Source organism: Alligator mississippiensis, chromosome 1, assembly GCF_030867095.1.
Source record: "Alligator mississippiensis isolate rAllMis1 chromosome 1, rAllMis1, whole genome shotgun sequence".
Taxonomy (NCBI): domain Eukaryota; kingdom Metazoa; phylum Chordata; order Crocodylia; family Alligatoridae; genus Alligator; species Alligator mississippiensis.
Window position 1 is genome coordinate 275,553,513 of NC_081824.1, and position 14,188 is coordinate 275,567,700.

Below are 14,188 nucleotides of genomic sequence, written 5' to 3' on the forward strand. Positions count from 1 at the left end.
AACCCATCACATGCACATGTCCTAATTTTGTTCTTTCCGGTGTCCTCCTAATTTGGTCTGGTTACCAAAATCGGAAATCCCAAGGGCTCTGCAGTTTGGCACTGTGACCTGCAGAGTCCCTTATCTCTGTTTGGGTACACTGTTCATGTTATTGAACAGTGTGGCACATGTCTTCAATTTCCCCACCTAAGTGTCTGCTTGCTGCTTGTCTGTGTCAGACACAGTGGACCTTGAAGGAAACTTTGTCACAAACAGGTTTTTAGAAATCAGTTAACCCTTGCTGTTGCCTTGGACCATTATTCTAATGAATATCTACTTTACCTATAAGCCAATTCCAAAAAGCAAACCTTTAAGTACTATTTTCTAGCCATCAGATGCTATGCACAGACCCATGAGTCCATACATAGATAGCATCTGACAAAATAGGCTGTCACCTATAAAATGTTATATCTCTAGATAACTAGATAATCTTTAAGGTGCATCCCTGTCCTATTTCTGCTTGGTCAGGAAGAACATGCTGAAAGTCCTGTCCCTTTGGTTGTTTTGTATACACAAGGCTCCCCGTTTAGGACACAAGGGGTTCCAGGTGGTGGTGTCAGGCAGTGGAGGGAGAGCCATGTGGATAGACAGTAGGCAGGGATCTGGTCCCCTGCTCCCTGGGCTGACCAGGTGCAATTTTCAGCTCTGGTCATCGTCTACACATGTTTTTCACCACAGTAAAGTACTCCGCCTTACATAGTACTGTCCCCAATAGTACTATCTATCCTATGGCAGAGTTAACTAGTCTACTGCACCCCTAATACCAGCACACATGTAGACAGTGATACTTTACTGTGGAGCTAATTAGTCTGCTCCACAGTAAAGCACATGTGCAGATGTACCCAGGGAAAGCTAATTTTGATTTTGAAATGTAGTTAGCTGAAAGCCAGGGTCCCTTCATATTTTCCTGTACCAGGCAGGTCAGGCTGACCTTGAGCAGAAAAGGAGATGCAAAAGGAAGACAAGCAGATATTCTGTTGCTTCATACATTGAATTGCAAAAGGCAACTTTAAAAGTACAGCAGACTCCTGTGTGCATAGAATGTCTTCTAATTGGAGATAATAGCCACAAGATTAATTTAATTATTATATGCTTTAGATCATATTGTGTGTACCCTGTCAAGCTAATCCTTTTTCTGCAGAGCTTGGACTTACTAATATATGGTGATATATATGGGGTACATATGGAATAGTTTTACCACTATTTCTAAGATCACTCAGAAACCTAAATAATCCAGAAAATTTTGCAAAACTGTATTATAATATTTTGGATGTTCTTAATAATTTGGGGACAAAGTACCATAACTGATCAGGTTACTGATCTACTGAATTCACTTACTGATTTTGATTTCCTATTAATCTCGCTTCACTTTTTCACATCCCAATTAAGTCTTCTTTCAAGCTTTCTGAAGATGGTTTTATACATTCATCCTGGGTAGTCCTGGGTAGTCATTAGTTTTTGATGATCAACACACGATCATAAACTCCTCATATTTTTATTATAATGAAGTGTAAATTAATTAGATGAATTCATCAGAGAGAGACTTCTTGTTATAAGATTTAATTCCACAATTCAAATGTCAATCAGTCTGTTTGGGGTTTTTTTTACCATTACAGTTAAACAACAGAATGAATGTTCAGTAGAAGAATATAAGTAAATAGTCTTATCACAAAGAAGATACCACATTTTGTCACTTTCCCCCTTTTATTTAAGTAAACAGTTATATTCCTCTAAACTCTAATTATAAATTTTAATCATGTTTTTCGCTCTGAAGTGAGTTGAGTATTTTGATGTAGAGGAATTACTATTTTTTCTTTTACCTTTCTGAGAAAAAGAGAACTTATAACTATTCTTTTGTCTTACCGAGCTTTATGTGTAGGGCTGAATGATTTTTTTTTCAATTAGTAATATAGCCACCAAAACACAGTTTCATGGGTACCAAAACACTTCCAAATGTAGGTCAAATTTGGTGAAAAGTTTTGCCCAAAAATGGGGTGACATTTTGAAAATTACAAAACGTTTCATTTGAACATTTCAACCTGAAGATGAAATGAAATGCCCCAAAATAAAAGAAATTGCTTCAGCTGAATAAAAAATACAATCCCCCCCTTTCTATCTCTGCATCTTATTTTGTATCTGTCATGCACAATTATAATGTGTAACTTCTGCAAAGATATATAAACAGAATCCACTGGAAAGGGCTCAAACATAGCTTATTCATGCTTGTTCACTGCTCATTTATTGAAGAAGCATAGTCAGTTCCCCACCTTCTCTCCCCACTTCCACTCCTAGTTCTTTGCCTTCCCTTAGCAGAGTATTAGGGCCACCAAAGTATATATTTTTATTTTCTTCTTTTTCTTTGCTATGCACTTCCAGCAAAAGCAATGTGTGCACTGTTTCTGTTGGCAGGTAATGCGTTGCTGATAGCAATGAACCTGTATGCTATCTTGGGTGGAAGGGAAGGTTCTTGTCTCCCCACCATTGCCCATGAAAGTAATGAAGTAAGCTCCAACTCAGTAGTATAAAAAGGCACTTCTATGACTGCTGTCATGAGGAATTTTTATCTTTTCCTCCCACCAAAACTAAGGAAAGAGTATGGCCTTAAGACAATACCAAACATTTTTTTAATTAAAGGAGGCTAAATATATGGAAGCAGATAGGCTTTCAACATACAATTATAAATTGTCCTGTGCAAGTAGGCTGGTTATTTTAACTTTCAACATGCAATTGTATATTGTACTGGGTGAGTTGGCTGTTTATTTTTAGTTGCTTGGAGTTCTGCTTTGCATTTGACAGAGTTAATTCACTGCAGGTAGTCTATACTTAAGTGGCGTCTGCTTTAAATATGTACAGTAATTCAATCAAAGAAATAAGATGGATAGTTTATGTAATTCTTTTCAGCTACAGATTGCCAAATTTAACTATTCATGGATTATAAATGTAAAAGAGTCCCGAGTTAATACATCTATCACTTATAAAACCTTGTTTTGATGGCCTGTTGAAAAGCACAAAACATACCCGTCTAGTAAAATGTAATTGATAGAAATTAAGTATATGATGTATCATTTTATTTCTTTTATTAGTAATCAGAAGCTCTTTATAAATTAAAATTAATCTTGTATAACTTATTTGAAAACATATATCCTTCAGAATATTAAACTGATACTATTTAAACTGTGAATATATTTTTTTCCTGCAGTTTTTAGGTTTTTCGTTTTGACAGGCTTCCTCCAATGCCAAAATATATATTTTAGGGAGGATTCAAGGCCAATATATCATGAAACACAAATCAAGTCCCAAAAGCAGGTATTACAGAACAGTGATGCACTGTTGCAGCCTTTGTATTGTCTAGAGAAATTTTGAACAGGGCTCATTTGTATGACATTACATTTATTTATTGAATACCATTTGGATTTCTGTCCTTCTTAGCTTTTATTTCTTATAGATGCTCTGAACAATCCACTAGGTGACACTCTAATACTCCTTCCTATACTACATATGAAGACAAGGAGATAGCTGGTTCTGAATGGTTCATTTGTTAAACATAAAACCAAAAGATTTCAGGGACAGGTCACTCTTTGTTTAAACAATATCCATGATAACACTGGTTTTCAAACAAATATGATGTTGTTTGTATATAAATGATCTATTAAATAGATTATCATTTTGTCATTACAAAAGCCAAAACACAGAACAGAAGTTGTATACACTCTTTCCTATAATTATAATAATTTAAAAAGGCATTTAAGCTTCAGCCTGCTGCATGCTGAGTTGACAAAATAAAAAATATGCCTGTAGTGTTTTGTACCGAAGAAACAGACTGAATATATTTTTCAGTGATTTTTTCCAGTAGGAATGTGGCACACCCTTTAAAAAATATATATATCTGGCATTTTAATAATGAACAGTCATGATGGCACCATTGATGTAAATGAGTATGACACCATCACCATGGTTGGAATTGGTTACTTGTGCCAGTGGTGAGTTTAATAAATCTGCATTCCTTTATGTTAGTAACAATGCTTTGTAAGTTCTTTGAGCAAGGGGCATTATCTTCATGTTTCTGTCTGAGTAACAAGAATAATTAGATTTGACTTGAGTGGAGCTTTTGGCCACTATTGCAATGCAAATACTAAAAACAAAAACACCCCCCCCCCCCCCCCCCAATTATTAGGGTTCTAACAAGCATCACATTTGTTGCAGGCCAGACTGCCTGTATTTATTTACCCTGCAACATTCATCCATATCATTCTAAAACTAGTATGAAACGTTAGTGGAAAGTACGTGGTCTAATTCGGAGTTCTGTAACATTGGCATAAATGAAGTAAAGGTAGAGTTTCATCCCAATATAAAACCAGCGTAAATAAGAGCAGAATCAGCTTCAGTGACCTAATGTTTATAAACAAAGGAGTTAAACAATGCAGACAAACAGAATCTGAAGTCTTCAGAGGTTCTCTGTTAAATTCTTACTCAAAACCTAACCAAGTTAGCCTCCCATTCAGTTAAATGGCCACTAGACTTAATTTTGGGGGGAAAGTCTTATTAATTTATAATGAAACTTCATTTTTTTATGGTTTCAGTGTATTTATTTCCCCTTCCTAGCTCCACCTTTCAGCAAGCAAAACCTGGCTCAAAACTCACTCTGTTGTTCTGCTATTGTTTTCTTTTTTTAATATATATTATATTAAAATGATGGATTATATAAAATGGATTATTTTGCATTCATGTGAAATTTCTGTTGAATTTAACTTTGGGTTTCATCTACGGATATAGCAGGATTCACAATATAATATACAGTAAAGGATGCGATTATATCAAATTGGCACCGAAAAAATAATTTACATTTTACTTTCTGCATACCTCTCTTCAGTTTTGACATTCCTCTTCAGGTTGCTATTAAATAAACACTATTCATGTTTATCAAATATACTTTGGGCCCTAAACGTTTACTTCTTTAACAATATAAAGCCTCTTTAAACAGACTTTTAAATAATTTGAACATACTATGTGTTGCCTTGTATAAAGAACAAGCACTGGAAATTATTTGTTTGACAGATGACATGAGAAGGGAAAAAATACCGTCCTCCCCACTTTTTTAAACGCTAACCTAGATGCTAAACAAGTTCCCAGGAATTTTGCTTGTGTATACTGTAATGTAAAATAAACTTAAAATGGGCTTTAAAGAGTAATATTGCTTATTGATTAGTTATGGTTTGCAAGCCTTGAATACTTTACAGAATAATAGAGCACACATAAGCACACATGCGTGTACATACAAAAGCACGGTCATTAAATTTAATTTCACTCAACATTATACTGTAGCCACTTCTCAGGTGGATAATGGCAGTTATTACACCATCAACAACACTACATAATCTATTTTGGATTAGGAAGGGAAGAATATGATGACCTACTAAGGCAAAAAAAAAAAGTTTATGAGAGGAAAAACAGTCACCCTCATACTGGAATGTATCCAAAACTTTGAGCATACATCCTATCTTTTGAAAAATTATTTGGGATCTTTAACAATCACAAATAGTTAGGATTTTAAAAATTATGCTTATAGAAATAATCTGAAATAGAAGATCTCTAGGCACATTTTCCCCTAACATGATGGTGAAACCCTGGTTTAAGTATCAGTCTGAGGAAAGACTGCCATCTACTGAATCACCAGCACCATTTCTCAGCACCTTTTCTTTTTTCTTGGAGGTTCCAAATCAAATGCCCTACTTCTCAAACATAAAACGCACATGTGTAACTCTCTACATGTGAGTAGTCCCATTCTCTTGTAGCCCCATTCACTTTGAAGTTATATGCAAAACTCTTTGTAAGATTACGGGAGTACTGAAATGCCAGATTTGAAGCTCAGTCTTGCATTCTTACTGTATGAACTGGAACTGCTCTATACAATGATAAATATTAACATAAGAATTGTGGAACCAATTTTCAAACAGTGTAATTTCAGAATATGTTTGAGCATTTATGAACACCAGTTCTATTAAATTCCACTCACCAGAATTGGCTCATGACTTTGAATTTCACTAAAACATGCCTTTATGTATCAGTTACTATATGGTATTTTTTGCCTATCATTCTTTCATTCAGACACAGTAAGTACCCTTCTCATCCTAAATATACCCCTGTAACCTTTAGCTTGCCCACTTTCAGATTAATTATTAATAACTCTTATGTATACATTCTATACTGCAAAATGAACCAAACAGATAGGTCTAAATTCTAATGCATTGTGAACAAAGTATTGCCAAAATTCTAAAGATACAAAAATCAGATGCCTATTTTTGGAAATGTTGTCTTGGAAGTTGTTGGGTCTTTTTTTAATATCAAGGAGAATAAACACTCCCAAATGGTAAACATTTTTGTAAGAACATCTGCATATGATGTAAATTATTTATAAGATATTCAGATTTACTTCTTCAGAATTTCTTGTAGAAATTCACTCAGCTGCAGCTATTATGTATTATTATGATTTAAATGAATTAAAACAGATCATTAGAGCAGTATATCTCTAGCTCTGGTTATTATTCAGGAGAAAGCAAGCAATGGTATTGGAACAAAATATCTTACAAGGTATTTGAAACAGCGTGAAAATGCCAAAGTATGCTCACTCAAAGAAATATTAGTAGCTCTGTAGAAACGGAAAATAAATATTTTTAGATCCACTTTGCAGATGGGAAAGTTGAGGCATACAATATTAAATTAAATGTCCCTGGTCACTCACTGGATACAATAGAAAGCAAATCTTTGGGCTCATAAGCTATTTTCTTATTTGGAAATCTATGAATTTGGAATCTGAATGAATGAAAGATATGCAGAATACACACCCATATGTCCCAAATTGGCCATCTTTCAGAAGTGTAAGAACTTTTTTATTTGGGCAGGCTTTTAGCAGGTGGGGTTGAACTTTCGGTATTCTCTGTGGAACTGTTTTATTATTGTTTCCACCGGGGAGCATGCTGGGTCTCCCCCCACATCCTCCCCGGCTCGGCGACTGGTGCCTCCTGGGTCTGGGGGGGCACCCGGGGTACCCCATGGCCAATCGCCAAGCTGGGGAGGGGGTGTGGGGGGGACCTCCAGCGCACTCCCTGGCAGACCCGGAAGTGAACCAGAAGTGCTTCCAGTCTACTTCCGGGTTCATTGCTGAGCCCATGGAAGGCCCCCCCGCACTCCCGTGGGATGCTCCATCTGCCTGCCCCAGCATCGCAGCATTCACAACCCATGCTGGTACCTCATATGTAGAAAAAACATTTAAAGCTGTGTCTTTGTCCGAATCGCTGATTCTTTGAATCAGCATCAAATCTTCAGATTTGGATTTGGCCGAATCGAATCAGGGACAGTGATCTAAATCAACAAATCGAATCACTGTCCCTGAATTAGGTCAAATCCAAATCTGAATTGAATAGGGCCAGCTTTGCACACCCCTAATATATACTTTCTATTCTTATGCAATTACTGCATATCTATCTATCTATCTATCTATCTATCTATCTATCTATCTATCTATCTATCTATCTATCTGATATAGATATTGATATAGTTTGATATAGTTATAGGTGATAGACACACACTTGAAATCACACCTTACATGAGCAGTGTTAAGAAAACAATATTTTTATCAAAAAATTACACAGAATCTAAGATTCATGTAAAAACTAAGTTATAGCTGAATATTATTTTACAAATATGTGTAAACACCTAAATTCCTAAATGAAAAATACATTATTTGTATACAAAGGGTTGTCTCATACTAGGTTTGCAGGTTTGATTTTCCTGATTCATGTGACTGACTTAAAAGTATGTTTCAGCATAAGAAGAATGAATCTAATATAGATTCATAACTGCCTTATTTAACATGCCTTAAGAAGAACAATTGTTGTACCTTTATAGTTATGTTTTCTTCTTGTGAAGATTGGGACTACTGAGGCTAGATATTAAGAAAATAACTTCATAAATATAAAGTTAGTTGAGCAATGTAACAGATTACCTAGGGAGGTAGCAAAATCCCAAGCAGTAGTGCTCTTTAATATCAGGGCAGACAAATGTATCTGGCAGGCATACTGGTCTTGGTCTGGGTTCTCTGATACTGCCTCAGAGCAGAGGGTTGGAATATATGACCTGTAGAGGTCCTTTTGAGCCCTGCATGAACTTAAGATTCTACTTATCTCAAGGCTTCTGCAGCTAATGCACTGAATTCCTCGTATCTCAACAATAAGAGCTTTCAACCGTGTAGACTCTTCTATCATGTTTTAATCCTAGGGAAGAGCTGTGCTAATATGGCTTTTGTTTTATTATGTGTGAAATGATGGTTGCTGAAAATTGATTTTGGCTAAGCACACTTGTTACACAGGTAAACATCCATGTAAATTCCTGAAGAATTTAAGATGGACAATGAATTCCTGCAGGGTTTTTGGTTGTAGCCATGTTGGTCTAAGGACATAGGCAGGCAAGCTTTTTTAAGTAGATGTGATATCTTTTATTAGACCAACTGAGTAGTTAGAACAAAGTTCTTAGCAAGTTTGTGGTTGCCTGAAAGAACTTTGTTCCATCTTCTCAGCTGGTCTAATAAAAGATATCACATCTACAATGAATTCCTTATTTTTCTCTGAAAATAAAGGGGTAATTGGTGTTAAATGTCACATAAGGCTATTTTTATAACCTTGGTATTAGTCGTGTAGTTTTTGCTCAGTTTCTTAATTCTTAACAGAAAGCTTTGGGAATTGAGTTTTTGCTGGAAATGTCCTTGGTAGTCCTTGGTTTTTCACTGTTAAACCAAGTTTCTTGTTAATAGCTACAGATTTCAGGAGATTTAGTAGTGTATCTGGTGCAATGGATAGGGTTTTTAATTATTATTTTTATTTTTAAAATGTTTTACTTAGAGCCATTTTAATATTATCTGTGTTAAAAATGGAAGCTTTTGTGCTCTAAACTTGATTGATGGAGTCAAAGTGTGGATAAACTTTGATTGATTTGGGTCTGTCACCATGCACAAGCTTGAGTGATTAATGGAGATTGGGATTATTAAAACCTGACTGGCAGATGATAAGGTAGTTGTACATAAATCTTTCTATGCCAGAAACAAAACTTTTCTCTTAGGTTTTATCCTGCAATAAAGCACTAATTTGCAATGAATGACTCAAAAGGCATTCTCATCTGCAACTAAACTTCTGCCTGCACCTCATCCAAACCCAAAGCCTTAAATAAGCATGAATAAAGCCTAGAAGTTAGTGCACAGGAACACAATACCTAACAGAAATCCATGAAAGCAAGGATGATGAGTTGAGCTATGGAAGAACTGGCTTGTCAGCACACAGGATACCATTATCACACTTACTATGAACTGCAGCCTTAATGGTACTCTGTTATGGATGCTGGCCTAACATCATCTGCCCAGGAAAAACTGTCCTAAGTACTTCTCTACATTCATTCCTCTTAGATAAGTCCAAGCTATCAAGTACCAATCTATTACTGCATTGGGGGGTGAACAACCTTTTTGTGTGCCACAAATTAACTCTGCACCTACCTAAATGCCACTCCAATCCCCTTCCCCTGTGGATCTGCCACTCTGCTTTCTGCTCCCTGCCTGATCTGCTGCATTGATCTTTGTTCCTTGTTTGATCTGCTGCTTTGCTTTCTGCTTCTTTCCCTGTGCTCTCAGCCTGATTTGCTGCTTGGCTTTGTATTCTGCCCAATCTGCAGCTGTACTTCTTGTCCCCTCCCCAGTATGCCACATGCCACAGGCAGCAGCTGTCCATGCCACTGGGGCATGCATACCACAGGTTGGCCACTACATCAGGCATTCACAACAGCTGTCCAGGAAAGAGCTGTATGAAAAAAGTGATAGTGGGAGTGGACTTAAAGTTGCCATGCAAGTTCTGTAGTTTGTTGAAGTTGTGATGATGGTTGGTGTGGAGTAAAAAATTGTTTGCCCCATGTCTTGCAACTTATACATTAGAATTTCCCTCTCAAAGTACGTTCTCTTTCAATTTCCTTTCTTGCTTTTGAACTTTTGGGATTTACTGGGGTCCCGCTTTTCTAAGCTTTTCTCTGCAGTGATGCCAGAAACGTCCTTTCCCCTCCCCTTTAATGAAGGGATAAGCCTCCCTTTTAATATAACATCTACTTAAAGCTGCAGGAAGGAGGGCTTTAATAAAGGACCTGATGCCCAGGAAACATTGGCACCCCTATGGCTAGTAGTTGTGTCTTCAGCCCCTGATTTGTGTGCATTTGCCAGGCACTTTTGGGTATGTGGCAGCTGCATACTCTTTGGCATACTTCTTATTCATGTGTAAAGGCATCAGCGCGATAGATGCTTTGAATACAGCTGTAGGACTGGAGAGAGTGAGAGAGAGAGAGAGAGAGTGGCAGCTTCATACATTTTGGGTTACTTATTCACATGTAAGGGCATTGGTATGATAAATGCTTTGAACATGGCTGCAGGGCTCCAAAGAGTGAGTCAGTGACTGCGTGTGTGCGTGTGGGAGTGTGGCAGCTTTGTATTTTTCGTTACTTATTATTAACATGTAAGGACATCAATGTGCTGAAAGCTTTGCACAGAGCTCTAGGGCTCCAAAGCATGAAAGAGAGAGAGAGAGAGAGAGAGAGTGTGTGTGAAAACCAGGTCCTGTACCAGCCTCACAAAGCTCCAGCTCATTACTCTGGCATAGTAACTACTTTCCTTATTGCCTCTAATTCATTGCCTCCTTTTTAAAGAATGAAAGAGGCTGTTTTCATAACCTTGGCAGTGGTTGGCAGCATTGCCACTGGTCACTTGCTTTCTCAGTCCCTGGCTTTGTGCATGCATGCCAGGCACCTTTGGGTGCATGGCAGCTTCGTCTGTGTGAGTTACTTATGATTTTTAGTACTTCCTATTTGCTTGTAAGAGCAGTGGTGTGACAGATGGTTGGGACACAGTTGTAGGGCTCCAGAGAGTGCGAGACTGCGTGCCTGTGTAAAAGAAAGGGAGAGGGGGGCAACTTCCTACTCTTTGGGTTACTTACTATTAATGTGTAAGAACATCAGCGTGATAGATGCTTTGAATACAGCTGTATACAGCTCCAGAGAGAGAGGAAGTGTGTGTCATGAGGTCCTCTGCCAGTGCTGTCCTGCTCCAGCTTCCGTGTGTGACTGTGAGTGTGAGAGAGCGAGAGATCTAGTCCAGGTCCTCTGCCAGTGCTGTACTGCTCCAGTATGTGTGTCTGTGTGTGTGTCTATGTGTGCGTGTTCCTCTACAGTGTGTGTGCGTGTGTGTCCTGCTCCAGTGTGTCCCACTACAGTGTATGTGCGTGTGCGCACCAGTGCTGTCCAGCTTGTGTGTACGCGCCTGCTCGTGCTGCCCCGCTCCCCCCGCAACTACATCCCTTTTAGTCCCTGCCTAGTCCCGCAAGACTCTCAGGGGCTGCCGCAACCCCCCGCCTTCGCCCCGCTGCCCCCGTGCGGTGCCGCCACCCCGGGCTGTTCGCCTTCCCCAGGGGTCCGGAGAGGAGAGAGGCGCGGCTCCTTTAAAGCATCCCGAGGCGGCGGCGGGGCGGGGCTGAGGGGGCGGGGCCGGCGCGGAGCGGGCGCTCGCGAGCGACTCCGCGTGACACCGCCGAGTCGGGGCGCTGCAGCCACCGCGACCGCCGCCGCGTCCTGCACGCCCGCCCGCCCGCCCGCTTGCGCCCCTGGCCCGGGCCATGCTGCGCGCCGCGCGCCGCTGCCGGCAGCGGGACCGGGGCCGCCCCCGCCCCGCCGGCGCGTCCTGAGCCGCAGCCGCGGATGCCCCTCGGCCCCCGCACTGCAGCTCCGGGCGCCCGGGCCGGCGGCGGCGGCGCGGGGCTGCGGGCGTCGGCTCCCCCCTGGCATGAGCCGGGGCTGCGCGGCCGCCGCCTGGGGACAATGGTCGCGGAGTTTGCCCGCTTCTACCTCCTCGGCTGCGTCTGGCTCTGCGCAGGTAAGCGCCGGCGCCTGCCCTGTCCTGCCCCCGCTCCCCGCCTCGGCTCGTCTTTGCCTGAAGTTTCACGGGCTCGTCTACGCGCGGGTTGGGCGGGGGGCGGCTTTCCGCCCCGAGTCTGTGCGGGCTGCTCTGGGGTTTGGAGCAGGAGTGCTGGGCGGCACGCGGGGACACACGCAGACAGGAACACGCACATGGACAATCGCACCCACAGGCGCACATAAAGGGACGTACAGGGGCACACACACACACGGACAGTCACAGCACACAGACGCACATAGGGGCAAGGGGCTTCGGCAAGCTCAGGATCTCTCATTGCACGGAGGACTCTTCTCCCTCCCAGCCCGTGAACAAGGAGCTGCTCAGAGTTTCCTTGTGGGCTCAAAGGCTTGTCGCTGAAACTGAGTAGGGAGAAGTGTCAGGAAATAACAACCTTTTTCTTCTGTAGGTTCTGCTGGGTTGGATCGGGTGTCTATGTGTGTCTCTGTACTGGGGGGCAGGTGGTGGAGAGAGAAGATTACATGAATGGGTTGGTTTTCCCCAGCAAACTTCCAGCCCCTTGATTTATGAAGGCTTCTCCTTTTCTTTTTTTCTTTTTTTAAAAGAAGATACTCTTTCCCCCTCTGGGCTCTTATGTCTCAGCGGTGCTACCCCCCTGCCTCATTACAGGAGATGCTTACTTGCCACCTAAATGCAGCTGGGTGACTTCTTGCTTTCTAGCCAGTTTAGCTTAACCCCTCCTTTCAGCCACACAGCTTTCCTTCACCCCCCTCCTCCTCTTTCCCCTTCTCTTGCTTTAAGAAGTTGTAGGTGCCGCTCTGGAGCACAGCCACAGCTGCTGAGTCTTAGGCAAGTTACAGGATCCAGTTCCCGCGCTGGGGGGGGGGGGGGGATTTGTGACTGAGATCCTGGTAGTGTGAGAGTGATGTTGTAGCCATGGTGGCCCAGTAATTATGTGAGAGGTGACGGTTTCTTAGGGGGATCACTTTTGTTGGATCATCTGTGCCCTTGGGATAAAGTTAGACAAGCCTTCCAATGCAAGATGTTCTTTCTCAGATCTCTAGATATAGGAAGCCAGTCACTGCAGGCTGGGATCATGGCATACGTGTCAAAGTCCTTTAGTCCTGATTAAAGAATGCCCTTACCTCCTGGCAAACCCCTGACATTGAGCCAGCCCAAGGCACTCTGCATCTTCCCAGGAGCACTCCAGGGAAGCCCCCAGGAGTCCAGGACTAGTGGGGCAACCGGATGTAGCTGGAAAGGAGTTGGGACTGGTGAATGGGTTAAAGTGTAAAGGCCTGCTTTGTTCTTCCCTCGGTGCACCCCTTGGCTAATGTAGCCATCTCAACAGTTTGCATGTCTGGTTGATTGAGTGCTTTTTGCCACCAAGCGGGATGCAAATCAAGAACAAATCGTTCCCCCCTGCCTTCCCCCTCTTCCCCCCCCCCAGCCCACTCCCAGTCCTCAGCTTTAATTTATAGTCCCAGATTGCTTTGAGATGATTTTTGATTCACCTTCTCTGTTAAAGTTTATTCACGTGTGTAAAGTGAAGTGTCAGTGTGATAAATGGAGGAAGGAGCGATCACGGAAGAGATAGGGGGATTAATGGTCATTAGTCACTGTTTGAGCTGGGTTTATGTGTGTTGGGGCATCTTATCATGCCTGTAGATTAAAGATAGGGTCATACTAACAGGGTATTGTTGACAGCAGATTTAGTTCCCTTGCAAATCCTCCACCTTTGAGAGTACCCCATCAAACTGTTGTTGGAGAATGTATTTTTTGTGTAAATATGTGTGCATACATATAAAATATATGTATATGTGTATGTATACATATAGTTATATATGTATATGTGTGTGTGTGTGTATAGAGAGAGAGAGATGTATGTATTGTATTTATATAAAAACTCTTTGGACATAATTACTTTTAACTGTATATATCCCTCTGGGCTTTTATGATGATATCCAGCTAAAATAGTATTTGTTTCTCACTCTGGATTATTCAGGGTTTTTTATTTTTTAACTTTAAACGTACATTTATTTATTTCCTATTGTTTCCTTTTGTTCTTGCTAGACTTTCCTATTGTTCTTGTTAGCTGGCAGACTAGACTTGTCTGCTTGCAGTTTTCCTTCACGTTTAACTTCCAGCTGCTTGTATCTTGCATAAAACTATGAACGTGAAAGTACAACATGTAATGCAGCC

General features: G+C 41.0%; 1 protein-coding gene across 5 annotated transcripts in view; it reads left to right on the forward strand.

The window, feature by feature from the left end:
* Window positions 1-14,188, forward strand: part of ROBO1 (roundabout guidance receptor 1) — a 1,177,688-nt gene that overhangs the window by 709,859 nt on the left and 453,641 nt on the right. For 2 of the 5 annotated variants that reach the window (XM_059720627.1, XM_059720630.1), the window contains exon 1: window positions 11,685-11,986. The exons of 2 other annotated variants lie outside the window; for them this stretch is intronic. In XM_059720627.1, the coding sequence (XP_059576610.1) occupies window positions 11,812-11,986 (175 nt within the window). In that variant the 5' untranslated portion in view covers window positions 11,685-11,811. Of the gene's footprint in view, window positions 1-11,683; window positions 11,987-14,188 lie in introns of those variants that run through there. One more of the 5 variants, XM_059720633.1, reaches the window with a different exon arrangement.